This window comes from Brachyistius frenatus, unplaced genomic scaffold, assembly GCF_029030835.1.
Source record: "Brachyistius frenatus isolate BFR_SWC_R1_liver_20210118 unplaced genomic scaffold, ASM2903083v1 Contig_58, whole genome shotgun sequence".
NCBI lineage: Eukaryota > Metazoa > Chordata > Actinopteri > Embiotocidae > Brachyistius > Brachyistius frenatus.
In genome coordinates, this window is record NW_027210657.1 from 1,574,433 (window position 1) to 1,587,208 (window position 12,776).

General features: G+C 40.8%; 2 protein-coding genes across 2 annotated transcripts; one reads left to right on the plus strand and one right to left on the minus strand.

The window, feature by feature from the left end:
• On the minus strand, positions 1–3,523 carry bloc1s6 (biogenesis of lysosomal organelles complex-1, subunit 6, pallidin). The gene is made up of 6 exons (XM_069705673.1): positions 3,408–3,523; positions 3,079–3,191; positions 2,074–2,233; positions 1,094–1,181; positions 901–987; positions 1–814 (listed from the first exon to the last, which is right to left on the minus strand). The coding sequence occupies exons 2-6, from the start codon at positions 3,140–3,142 to the stop codon at positions 695–697; spliced, it is 519 nt and encodes a 172-aa protein (XP_069561774.1). The 5' UTR covers positions 3,143–3,191; positions 3,408–3,523; the 3' UTR covers positions 1–694.
• Positions 3,524–3,984: 461 nt separating this feature from the next.
• On the plus strand, positions 3,985–11,093 carry slc30a4 (solute carrier family 30 member 4). The gene is made up of 7 exons (XM_069705680.1): positions 3,985–4,448; positions 5,692–5,838; positions 7,111–7,264; positions 7,541–7,781; positions 8,264–8,369; positions 8,449–8,583; positions 9,517–11,093. The coding sequence occupies exons 1-7, from the start codon at positions 4,040–4,042 to the stop codon at positions 9,669–9,671; spliced, it is 1,347 nt and encodes a 448-aa protein (XP_069561781.1). The 5' UTR covers positions 3,985–4,039; the 3' UTR covers positions 9,672–11,093.
• The last annotated feature ends 1,683 nt before the right edge of the window (positions 11,094–12,776 follow it).

Here is a 12,776-nt window from a genome sequence, read left to right on the forward strand (position 1 = left end):
TAAGTGAACCATTTTCCAAAGCATATTACAGTTTTAAACATTTTTGAATTTGCTTTTCTTTAACTGCGGACAGATTTCCTTCGATAAACACTGCTTCAAACTTTCAAATTTCTAAATTCTAGTGTCTTCCAAGTTTGTTTCCTAATTCAGGGTGAGTATAAAGATGGTGAGTGTCTCCATTGAAATTAAGAAACAGCAGGAGTCAAGCTACTAGTTAACAACTAACAGCCCCAAAGTCAAACAGGTTTTGCAGAAAATTCAAGACAAACTCAAAGATATGTTTGAAGCCAATCTCAGTGCAATTATAACCACTTCACATGCTTCCTTCCAGCACGTTTGATTGCACAAACTTTCCTCCAACACCCTTTATAAAGGTCATTAGCTAATACCTTGTAAACCTGGACTCAAATTTATTTCTAACACCACAATTCCAATTATCACATCAACCTGTCTGGGTCAGGAATAGAGCACTGTAAAAATAATGTCTACTTTTCCTGTCCAAACTTTGGTGTTGTGCAATATTTCGAAGCAAACTTGTCAAATAAAGGCAAACGTACTGAAAAAAGAAAAGTGTGCACTTTGGAAAATGGTCAGCAGTGAAGTGACATATAGTTGATGTGTAATAAACAGACTAAAGCATGCCAAACCACCCGAACGGTCCTTTAATAAGAGCGGACGTATTCATATTCGTATCCTATGTTCTTTTAGCAGGTTTGGCGATGAGCTGCCTTTCTCTCTCGAGCTCCTTCTCACGCTGCTGCTCCTTCTCCAGCGCCTCCTTCTGCTTCTGCTGCTGCAGCTTCAACGCTCTTTTCTGAGACAAAACAAAATTCAATCAGTGTATGGCTCTTTTAACTGGCTTCCATTTCATATTTTTCCCTTGACTGACATAACAGATACCTTTAGTTTAGTTGTCTTTTCATGCAGCATAATCATCTCTTTCCTTATGTTCACCAATTTATTGTGGTAAACCTTCGCCTCTGTAAACTGGAGACAACAAACGGCATTAGAAATGGTTCCTGTTGGATGCACCAGAGAGCAGAAACACAAGTAGCGTGACTATGAGTGAGATTATACACAAGTCCAAACATACCAGAGAATTGAGGTCCAGTAAGGCGTTACATTCTCTGAACTTGGTGACTTCTTGGTCCAGCGTGTCCAACAATATCAGCTGATTTTGTCTGGTTGAGACAAAAATGAGAGAAAAGAAAGAAATGTGAAAGAAAATACCTTGTGTTTATGGACATCTACTGAATATTCAACACCAAAACTACAGGCAGAGTCAACAGGTGGAAAACATTATTACAAACATCCTGTTTGGAAGTGTCACAGACTTTTCCATGTTTGTGAAGTTTACAGATTACACGAGCTAATATGCATGAGTGAATTGCAGTATGTGAACATTTATATAACCACTGGCAGACTACGAGCATCCACTTCTGATTCACGTGTGATTACCTGGGCCTCACGTGACACTCGGTCTTTGTATGTCGATGCGCTTGCGTGTGAATCATTTAAAGGCAAAAGCAGCCTGTTGTTGAAGATGTCTTGCACGTTATTATTTACTTTTGTATTTATTTACCCATTAAAAGACTGGATCTTTACTGCTTCCTTTTTTATCTGCTTTACCCAAAGAGACCATCCTCAACAACTCAAGAGGACAATTTACAAGGAACTTCGCACTTCAGTCAGATTCTCTTCGTACCTTGGTTGTCCTCACTTATATAAATCAATCAGTTCCTTGATCAGCAACAAGGAAAACCTTCATGAGTATTCAAGTCCACTCAGAGTGGATTCCCCTGGCTGAATGTATCAGTACAAACGAAACCTGTGAAGAACAAACTTATCAATGAAATCCACTTATTCAAATCTTTACTTGGAATAAAACCGGCCAGACCTGCCCCGGCTGCCACGCCATTTGATTACTTTACAGTTTCCTTCCTGAAGCAAGACTGGATGAGACCGTGCTTAAAACGTTGTGGTGCCATGACACTGGTGAAATGAATATTGTAAAGTACCGCAGTACCTCTAAAGTGTTAACCCTCGGGTGCGAAAGAGCATACAAATACTCACGTGAGCTCTTGGAGGGTTCGTTTAGAGTTCTGCAGATCTGGTAGGTAGTGAGCGAGTAATCCCTCTGTGAGTTTGTCCACTGCTTTCTTGTCCACATACACATTCTCTACCGGTGCCGAGCTCTCCTGATGTAGTGAGTCCTGCTGTGCCAACTCAAGATCTGTCAAATATTAAAGAAAATCCCCTCAATAAATTACCTAGCTGATAGTTTCATAAAGATCTTAACTCAGGTGTATCCCTGACATACCTGAAGTCTGATAGGCTACCTTTTACCTCTGCTGACGCCTGAGATGCAAGATTGCTTTGTTTTTGAGTGATCAAGATTGGGTCCCATTTTTGACATTAATACGTGCTGAAAGCTGAACTGAAGACACTTTACAACCCATCTTATATTTTGGTTTTCAAATATTTTACCAATATTAGTTTACCAATATTTGCTTTTTTTTTTTACCTTCAAGTGGGTTTTTAAATAGTTTACCTACCATTATAACACTTTGGTGCTGAACCTAAAACCATTAGTTTCACTATAAGCTTTGTTTGACCAATGCTTGGTGAATTTTGTTTTTACAAATATTTTTTAAATAAATATTATTTTGATAATAGTTCCAAATTCTGTGAAAATGGCATCATTTTAGTGAAATAACCACAAACCACCGCTACCGCAGCACCTAAGGCCTCCAGAAACTCTGTTTTTATTAGTTTATTTAGCTTAAGAAATGAAACATTCAGTTTATCAGTGAAATTAAAAATCACCACATTTGGAGATACATGTTTCTCACTGGAAAAGTAGCTAAAGCTGTCAGACAAATGAAGTGAAGTAAAAAAAGATTTGCCCCTGAGTGGAAGCAAAGACTTGCATAACATTAATTAAAGTACTTGAGTAAATGTACTTAGTTACATCCCACCACTGACTGTTATGAGCTGCCATGCCAAGACCTGCAGCAGCTGATCTACAGTGAAGTTCAGGTGCAGACAGCAGAGAAGCAGGCAAGAGTAAACACACACCTTCACCGTGCGGAAGTTCACGCTGGGACGAAGGTCCTTCATCGTCCATCTCCTCTACCTCCATATGACTCTGTCGACCCAGTCTGCTTTTTTTTTTTTTTTAATTTTTATACCTACAACAGAGCCACCAAGCAATCAGACAGTTGTATCACAGTTTCATCACATAGAAATGATCAGCTGATCGACTCCCTCCGGGTCAGTTACAGTTAGCTAACCCAAAACACCAGGTATCCGGGCCAGTCCGGCTAGCTCGCTGAGCAAGCTTCATAATGAAAACAGCGTGACACGCGAGCGCCCACTTGAGTCATCACCTCGGTCAGCAATCTTACCTGCTTCGGTATCTACTTCACTAGAAACTGTGGGCGTGATGAGTTAAGTTGACAAAGACAGACGAGACATCGGAAAGATTTTGGTTTTTCTTTCTTTTTTTTTTTTTTTGCTAAGCCTGAGAGAGAGAGAGAGAGAGAGAGAGAAAAAAAAAAAAAAAAAACACAACGTCATGTGACACCGGCGTCACCACGTGACTGCGTGACGACGTACCCCCCCCCCTCCTCCTCCCCAAACCTTGCTGCCGTTACATCCCCCCCGGTGCTAAGACAGGACTCCGCTGCCCGCAAAAAAAACCCGGTTTTTATCATGACGCTTTTGAATTTGACAACGGACTAAGTTGGTACGAGCGACGGAGCACACGTGTGGGTAAGTTCCGACTCATATTTCTGGACGAACCGCGGCGTTTGAAAAGCTTTTCTGTCACGTCGCAAAACTGAAACGACGGCTAACCGTTACGAGCTAGCGCGTCACGGAGAGGATCGTTCAACTCAAAAGTTTCCCGGTTGTTGATGTCCTCCAGGTGCTGAGATGGAGTAGAAATGCCGTCCAGCTGCTGCCTCCACCCCCCCCAAAAAAACAAACCCGTGAATGATTACTACCTCGGTCGCCCCGGATAATACTTAAATCGAAGATGTCGGGTGGGAACCTGTTCAGCAAGATGCGGTCCGCCTTCAGGAGGGAGCCCAGCGGCTGGGACTTGAGCGACACGGCTCCCTTCGACCTCTCCGACGACCTGGTGGAGGACGAGGCGCCCAAGTTCAACAAGCTGAAGGTGGTGGTCTCCGGCGAGATGTCGGACTACTCCGCCGGAGCTCCGTCCAACGGCGTGACCGTGAACACGCTGGTGGTGGCGGCGGCGGCGGCGGACGACGACGACTCCCTGCTCGACTCTTCTTCCAGCCTGGGCAGCCCGGGGTTAAATATGGACCCGTGTGACAACTGCACCAAGAAGAGGGAGAAGATCAAGTACAGGAGAGTGATGAAGAGGCTTGTCATGGCAGCGTCGTTGTATTTTCTTTTCATGACAGGTGAAATAATAGGTGAGTATTTCCAGCCTGAACCTTTTTTTTTTTTTTTTTTTATATATATATATTAAACTGCTGGTCAATCAGTGACTTGTCATCACAGGACATTTTATAACTACCCTGTCAAAGAGAGGTGGAAAACAAACAGGAAAACCGTTAAAGCCTTTGTGGATCGGGACTGTTTACACAACAAACAAACAGAGATGCCTTCAATATATCTCAGAGAAACAAACACATCTCACTGAAAACACGACCTCCTTGGCGGAGGTAAATCAGTGGAACAACAGTCCTGGCCAACGAAGACTGGCGTCTCCAACATCATTAAACATCACCCTTTAGGAAAGAGTGACATAAAAACAATCACGTGAATTATTCACAATCACATTCACATGAATTATTAGCCTTCAATCACTTATCTCGAGCAGTCTCAACAAAAATAAGAAAGGAGAAGTATCTTGTTTCAGAGCTTTTGTACTTGATTCAATTAGCGTCTGAAAAAAGTTGTTAGTCTTATCAAAGGCATCAGCTGCTTCTCCCTCCAGTCCTACATCCAGATCATGGACGCTGCAGTGGGCGTCAGTCAGTCTAGTGTGCAGCCGAAGGCCTCAGTGATTGATTGTACGTGTACAACCATCTTTTCAGGCGTGTTGCAACAGCTTTAAAACCTGCGTTGCTTACTTTCTTGTGCACAAAAGTGCTGCTGTTGTAGTTTTTAATTATTATTTTTTTATTAATGCTCCGATAATGCATTTTCTGGTTAAAAATGATTATTCCAGAAAGAAAATCTTGGTGCAAATAAATGACTACTATTGTGAAAGTCATTAGGTTTACACGGGCTAGACTTTTGTTTTGCAGCCCGTATTTTCTTTCCCGTGAGATAAAGGGCTTTTGTTTTCTTCGTGAGTGACGGTTATCTACACTGTTATAAAACAGTGTTGGCTTGTTTTTGTTAATAGCGTGTGACGGTTCACCTTTTTATTGGATTTTATTCTCCCACCGGAACTTTAGACTGCGCTTTATTTTTTACTTGAGATTTGTATGTATCAAATAGATTATACAAAACAACAAGAAAAGAAATGTAAACACTCACAATGTCCACTCTTTCCTTTGTTGTGGATGTATATCTTCAGGGAGCCCAAAACCCACCTAAACATGTATTTTTTGTTTTAAAAGTGACGTTCAAAAATTTGCTCTGATAAATCTAAAATGCATTCGTCATATGTCATTTTCATGGTTCACATTTTCTTTTTGCCTTCAGGTGGTTATCTGTCAAACAGTTTAGCCATCATGACGGATGCTGTGCACATGTTGACAGACGTGGTGGGCATTTTGTTTTCTCTGCTGGCCCTGTGGCTTTCCACTAAGCCACCCACCAAGAGATACACCTTTGGGCTGTATCGCCTCGGTGAGTTACAAAAGCACTCGCACTTCCTTTTTTTTTTTTTTTTAACTTCCCTATCTGCCCGCTTGTGTTTGGTGGAAAGAAAACAGATACACGTCGGTCGGATGAAAATGAATCACTTTCAGAAAAGAAAGTGTTCGTCCAGCAGTCCTGAGGACAGATCAGATTCCAGACGGGATACATTTCAATGTTAAAAATACAGATTATTGGAAATTGTCACAGAAACTGGTCAATTTAACTGTTAACAGTTTGAATATTTAGCATTTTATCACAAACTATAAGAATGTAAAGATGTATACGTCTACAAAACACTACCCCTTTCTTAAATTATTACGATCCCCAACGCTGTTTTCAAATATCTGAAGTCACACATGGAGATCATTACTTCAACTCAAACATACTACAAACCGTCTCAATGTAGTTCACCTCCTGTTTTTATCTTGTCTATGGAGCTCTACTGACAAAAAAGGTTGTTTTGTTTTCTGTGTCTTTAAGACACACTGATATCAACGACCTTCCTTATCCTCGGTGTCATATAAAACCTGGCAGGAAATCTGCTTTACAATCTTCTTTATGTCTTCATATTTAAATCTTACCAGGCCAAGATATTTGTCTTCTTTGTCTTTTTTCTTTCTTTTAATGAGGAGTTCAGGCTTAGGTCCTTGTCAGGCCTTAACTTGCATATTCTCCCTGTTAATAAATTCCGATAAAACGAGATGAAATAAAAACACACGAGGACATAAATATATAGAGAAGTAAAGAAGGAAAAGGAGTGGCAGGGTACGAAAGAGGAACAATATCTCAGTGTTGTAAAACAATGTTGTCCATAAATTGAATAGGACATTTATGCATTCAAAATCATTTATGTAAATAGACATCAAGGCAGAGTCCAAACATTTATTCCTACGGGAGTTATAAATCAAAAATATATATGATCAGACACAAACAGGACATAGTACAGAGACTGAGATACATTTGTTTGAGGCTAAACAAGGCGACAGAACAAATTTCAGTTTTCAAGTATGCGTTGTAATGATTCAACTTTAATAGATAGGATCATTTAAAATGTTAGCTTGAATTATCAGATTGGCCCATTACTTAACACAAGCATGCTGGTCACTTCTTTAATAAAGCTTCATAAACCGGTAGATTTTTTTTTTTTTTACCCCGTTCATCATTATTCTTCCTGTCTAGGTTTTTCTCACAGCTGCTATTTTCATTGTTCTGAATATTGCTTTGTATTAATAATTGATGGGGGGGGGCTTCCTGGTCTAGAGGTGGTATCGGCGGTCCTCAGTGTGATGCTCATCTACATCCTGACGGCCGTACTGCTCTACGAGGCGGTTCAGAGGACGGTACACCAAGACTTCAACATAAATGGAGACGTGATGCTCATCACTGCAGCTGTGGGGGTGGCTGTTAACCTCATGTGAGTGAAACCTCTCTGTTGCGGAGGAAAATGTCGAACGTTTTACAAAACAAGAACTGCAGAGCAGCAACATGACAAGAGAGTAACAGCAAAAACTGAGCAGTTCGGTCCAAAGTACGGTAAACTGTGCTTAATAGCTTCAGGGTACTGATCCTCAGTGTGTAATGGCTAATCACAGTTTGTAGGTAGATTCACTTCAACTGTCATATCAGTTGGACAAAATCTTTTTAATGTTAATAAATCTCTCCTGTTTGTGTCTTTCCCTCATGATTTCAGAATGGGTTTCTTGTTAAACCAAGGCGGTCACCTGCACTCACACGGCCACGGCCACGGCCACGGCCACGGCCACGGCCACTCTCACGGCTCTGCAGCTGCTTCCAGTTCACAGTCAGCCGGGTCAGGTCAGCAGCAGAGGTCGCACGGCAGCCTCGCTGTGAGAGCGGCCTTCATCCACGCTTTGGGAGATCTCCTCCAGAGTGTCGGGGTGCTCATAGCTGCCTACGTTGTCCGGTTCAAGGTACCCTGCTTTTTCAAATGACCGTTTTCCATGCATGTTAACAATGAACACTTTTAATGATCCAGGAGCATTTGTTTAGGAAACATGACATCTCTTTCAGTAGATAATGAACAATTTAGTTGTAATTGATGCTTATTTACCAAAGAAAACGCAAGTGTTGACTTTGCCGTCATCCTTGTCTGACTCTGAAACTCTGCAGTGATGTTTATCAAACACTGATTTACCATTTAGAAACATTTTAACTTATTAAGAAACATCAACAGCTTGTTCCACAGAGGTTAAACACATTGAACTTAGTCTCCAGTACCTTGTTGAACATTTGTACCTTGAATTTTCCAGTGATGTTTGTGTGTGTAACGACTGAGCGTGCGTCAATGCTTGACAAATATCTGCATCGATAGAATTATAGTCACTAATTGTGTTTGAAGAAATGAAAACAACTTGACACGCAGCAGATCTGATGTCACCTTCTGACTTGACAGCCGGAGTTCAAGCTGGTAGACCCCATCTGTACCTACATCTTCTCCGTTCTGGTTCTCTTCACCACATTCCGCATCATACGAGACACAATAGGCATCGTGCTGGAGGGTGAGTCCGGTTATGTTGTTGAGTGTCGGGTGTATGGTTTGAGCACCGTAATGACGCCGTTTTGATCTCCCCGCACCAGGTGTTCCCAGGCACCTGGACACTCAGCGAATCAAAGAGGACCTCCTGACGCTGGAGGACGTCCAATCGGTCGATGAGCTGAACGTCTGGGCGCTGACAGCTGACAAGACTGCAGCGCTAGTGCATCTGCAGCTCAGTGAGTAGCTACACGACATCAGTGCGCTCAGTAAGGAGGACGGATTCAACAGATTGTCAGAGGAAACATGTCGGGGTTGTGGCTGAGCCGCTTTCTGGCTCAACCACTTTGATTTTGATAGTTCACAGAGTTGGTTTGACAGCGTATTCGATGTCGCAGATCTGTACGTTTTTATCCGTCTAGTTTTGATCTTTGTTTTTGTTTTTTTATATAGTACCTTTTGTGCAAGGTTTCAATACAAGATGCTTTATAATACGATGAACACAAATTGTGGGTAATAGTTAATCAGCTTCTTGAACAACTCAGAAAACAAAACTACACAAAAAAACATTTTTGATATATATATATATATATATATTTTTTTATGAATTAGCTGACATTAAAAAAAATGTATGTCACTCACATGCGTCTGCATCAATATCATATCGTGTCAGTATGAAATGTCTAAGGATGTTGATATTTTTTAGATATTTTCTGAAAAAAATAATGACATTTATACGTGTCCTTGTAGGGCTGCACAAGTGGAAGTAATGACGTCAACGATGAGTCATTCAAGTGTTGAGGGAAACTAATTATATGTAAATCACCCAGTTGCAAGGCTACGAGTAAACAGAGTTAATGGGGAAAATAATAACACCTGCACACTCACAGCAGGACACACAAATGCCTTCTTCATGACTGTTTCATTAAGTGTCCCAGCAAATCCTTACGGTGAGTCAGCCAGGGCAACCACGTTTAGTACGTCACCCGTCTTTCTATGAGTTCTGTTTAATTCTCTGAGGCAAAGTCTGCTGCAGAAATGCGGACTTACGTAAAGGGCGCTTAAACCTTCGCTGACTTACTGGGAACGCACCCGAAACTCTGTGAATCCACGAGGGTGGGCAATGGGACTGGGAGTTTGATTCCCATTCAAATGCACCTTTGTGTTCACAGCGCCCTCTAGCGCTGACAACTGGGAGGACGTCCAGGCGAAGGCCCGCCACCTGCTGCTCCACACCTACGGCCTCAGCAGGTGCACAGTGCAGGTCCAGACACACAGGCTGAGGGTGGTGCGCAATTGTGCACAATGCCAGCAGTCCAGCGCCTAAAGAGAGACTCGCACCTGACTTCCACAGCTCTTTTCATGGAGCCGGCGAGGGGCCTGTCTGTAGTGCCATAGCAGGAGCCACAGCATTACGGATGTAACTGGAAAAAGAGAGGTGCCAAAGGACAGTCGGCGGGATAACAACAAACGCACATTTCTAATTAAAAGGAGAACTGCAGCCTCCAGGGTACGTGATGACCTCATGCTTGCAAAGCTTTTGGAACGGAAGTTGAATGCTTCAGCCTTGAAGAATGAAAAAAAAACTTGCCCTTAATTCACCATTAAAGCCTATTACAACAGGTAACTTTTCTTTTATATTTTACAGTTTGATTTATCACAGCCGATGTTTTGTCACAAGATGTAAATTTTACTTTTTGTCACTTGGTGTGAGAAATGAATGCTAACATTTTATTATTTGACAAAGGATGTCAGCAAATGAAAACGTACCTCATTTAATTTGATAATAACTGATCACAGAGCACATAAGCTGTAGTCCTCACCGCTGGCAGAGGCACAAAACAAAAACTCTATTGTTGTACTCGACATCACATCTTATCAAATGCACCTAATCATTAATGCTTTTCCGCCAAAATCTGTTGTCGGGGCAGATTTTTAAAAGTGAAAACCACTGGGGGTATTATTAAGGTACTTTATTGTGGCTGCACTCACCAACACTTAAAATGACTTGACATTTTTCACACTCACATTTTGTTCTAGCATGTTTCTGAATTATTTGAGGCGAGCAGGCAACTGACAATCAAAGTGTGACCGACTTTGAACGAGAACGCTACAGTGGATTCGTCTTTACACTCTATACTCTGCTTTCTTTTTCACATCATTAACTGGCAGTATAATAATGCAGACCGATCTGCTTTCAGTATCTCAGCAGTGTTGCAGCGTTTTCATGGAGGAGTGAGTTGAAACTCGCCAGTTACGGCGTTAATAATGTTTTCTCAAGTGTTTAAAAGGTTTTGCGGGGTTTATGGGGAAACCTCACCTCATCTCTAATATTAATCATCAAGGGAAATCAGGAACTGGATCACTGTTTTTGTTTGTAATAAACTGTTCAAACTTTAATTGTCATGCTATTTTGTGTCTATAATCTGGTGCTCAAATAATCAAATGAATTATGTTTACTGAATTAGTTGCCTTTGCAGACTCATCTCCATCCATATTCTGTTATTAATCGTGAGACTGCTTCTATTTAAACTTCAAATTAAAGGTTTGACATCTAAAAAAAACCCAACAGTATTTCCTAATATTAATGCAAATTCAAGACGCATAAAAAAAGTCTAAACACAGAATTTTAAATTGTAAATGCAGGCCATGAGCTTGTGCATGTGTTTACTATCACCTGTCAACACTAGGTGGTGCACTTCTACAATGAATCTTTCCCAATGCAATAAAACTGGCTTAAAATCATAAACTGTGTGATAGGTGCACAAGTTTGGAGATTAAATCTTTTTTTATGTAGAAGCATGTATTTTATTTGCAGCATGCAAATTGAAAAACAAGTTTATTAACATGGTAGAAATTGGTGAATTAGTCCTTTTAATATGCCGCTACATAGTGAGTGTTTGATGATAATTATTTTGTGTTAAATAGGTAAAAATAGTAAACTCATACTTTTGTAATGCAGCGTACTGTATGGATTTTAATATTGACTATTTAATGCTTTTCACACAGAACAAGCTTAATGTTTGAAATGTAGATGTATCATCGGTTTATTATTAACAACATGACTAAAGTGGGAGTGTTTACGTTTCCAGGCAATAGTTACATTATCAGGAAACCACTGAACCAAACACAGTCACCTTCTCTGTTTGTCCCACAGAGGTGATGACCGTTTACAGCCTGCACATCCGCCCTGCCCGCCTCACTTTAGAGTACTATAAAACACTTGTGTTTCCTCTCAGTCATAACATGTCTGAATTTACTGTTTTACAGACCACAAGACACAGAAGTCAATTCAGGTTAGATTTCTATAAAGCGCATTTATAGCCACCAAGTGTAAGATAACCAAAGTGCTGCAAAACATTAGACAGAATTCAAACAAATCAGATTTGAAACAATCAACCGACTTTGAGTAAATTAAGAACAATATGAAGCCAAAACAAACCATGGATGTACATGAGCAGTAATTAATAATAATAATAATAAAAAAGAAATTAAAATTTGGGTCTGGTCTTGAAAAAAATAGAGATAACAAATATGTTTTTACTCATGATTTGAATACTGGTGGAGTAGTTAATGACCCAAACCGAAGGGGGAACCAACTCATCAACCTTAAGTGTTCATCTGGATCGAGGAACCACCAGAAGCTGCTGGTCCAGTGACCTCAGCAGGCGACAAGGGGTGCAACGGCTCAGGCGCGCAAGAGAGGGCTTCCCGATTTAGTAAAACGTTAAAATGAATCCGAAACCGAAGAATGACAGGATATGTGAAATGTTCTTACACTCTTTTCAAGCATTAAAATGTCCCACTGATAAACGCGGGGAGTTCCATCTCTCACTGAGTGAGAAGCTCCTGCTTGCTTTACGTGCCGGTCACATGATCTGTGGTGTTTTTACATCTGTGATACAGCACACGTACACAAGTTCCACTGCGCGCGCCCGCACACACACACACACACACACACACACACACACACACACACACACACACACACACACACACACACACACACACACACACACACACACACACTATATCCTTCCTCTTCTCATTGTTTCCCAAAATAACCTTACTTTGATTAGTGAAATTATATTGTGACTGTAGCATGCGCCCTCTGCCTTTGCAGTATGTTTGAACACATAATACATGCTCATAATCGTTCACAGTATGTTTGAACACAACATACATAATACATGCTCATAATCGTTCACAGTATGTTTGAACACATAATACATGCTCATAATCGTTCACAGTATGTTTGAACACATAATACATGTTCATAATCGTTCACAGTATGTTTGAACACATAATACATGTTCATAATCATTCACAGTATGTTTGAACACATAATACATGTTCATAATCGTTCACAGTATGTTTGAACACATAATACATGTTCATAATCATTCACAGTATGTTTGAACACAACATACAT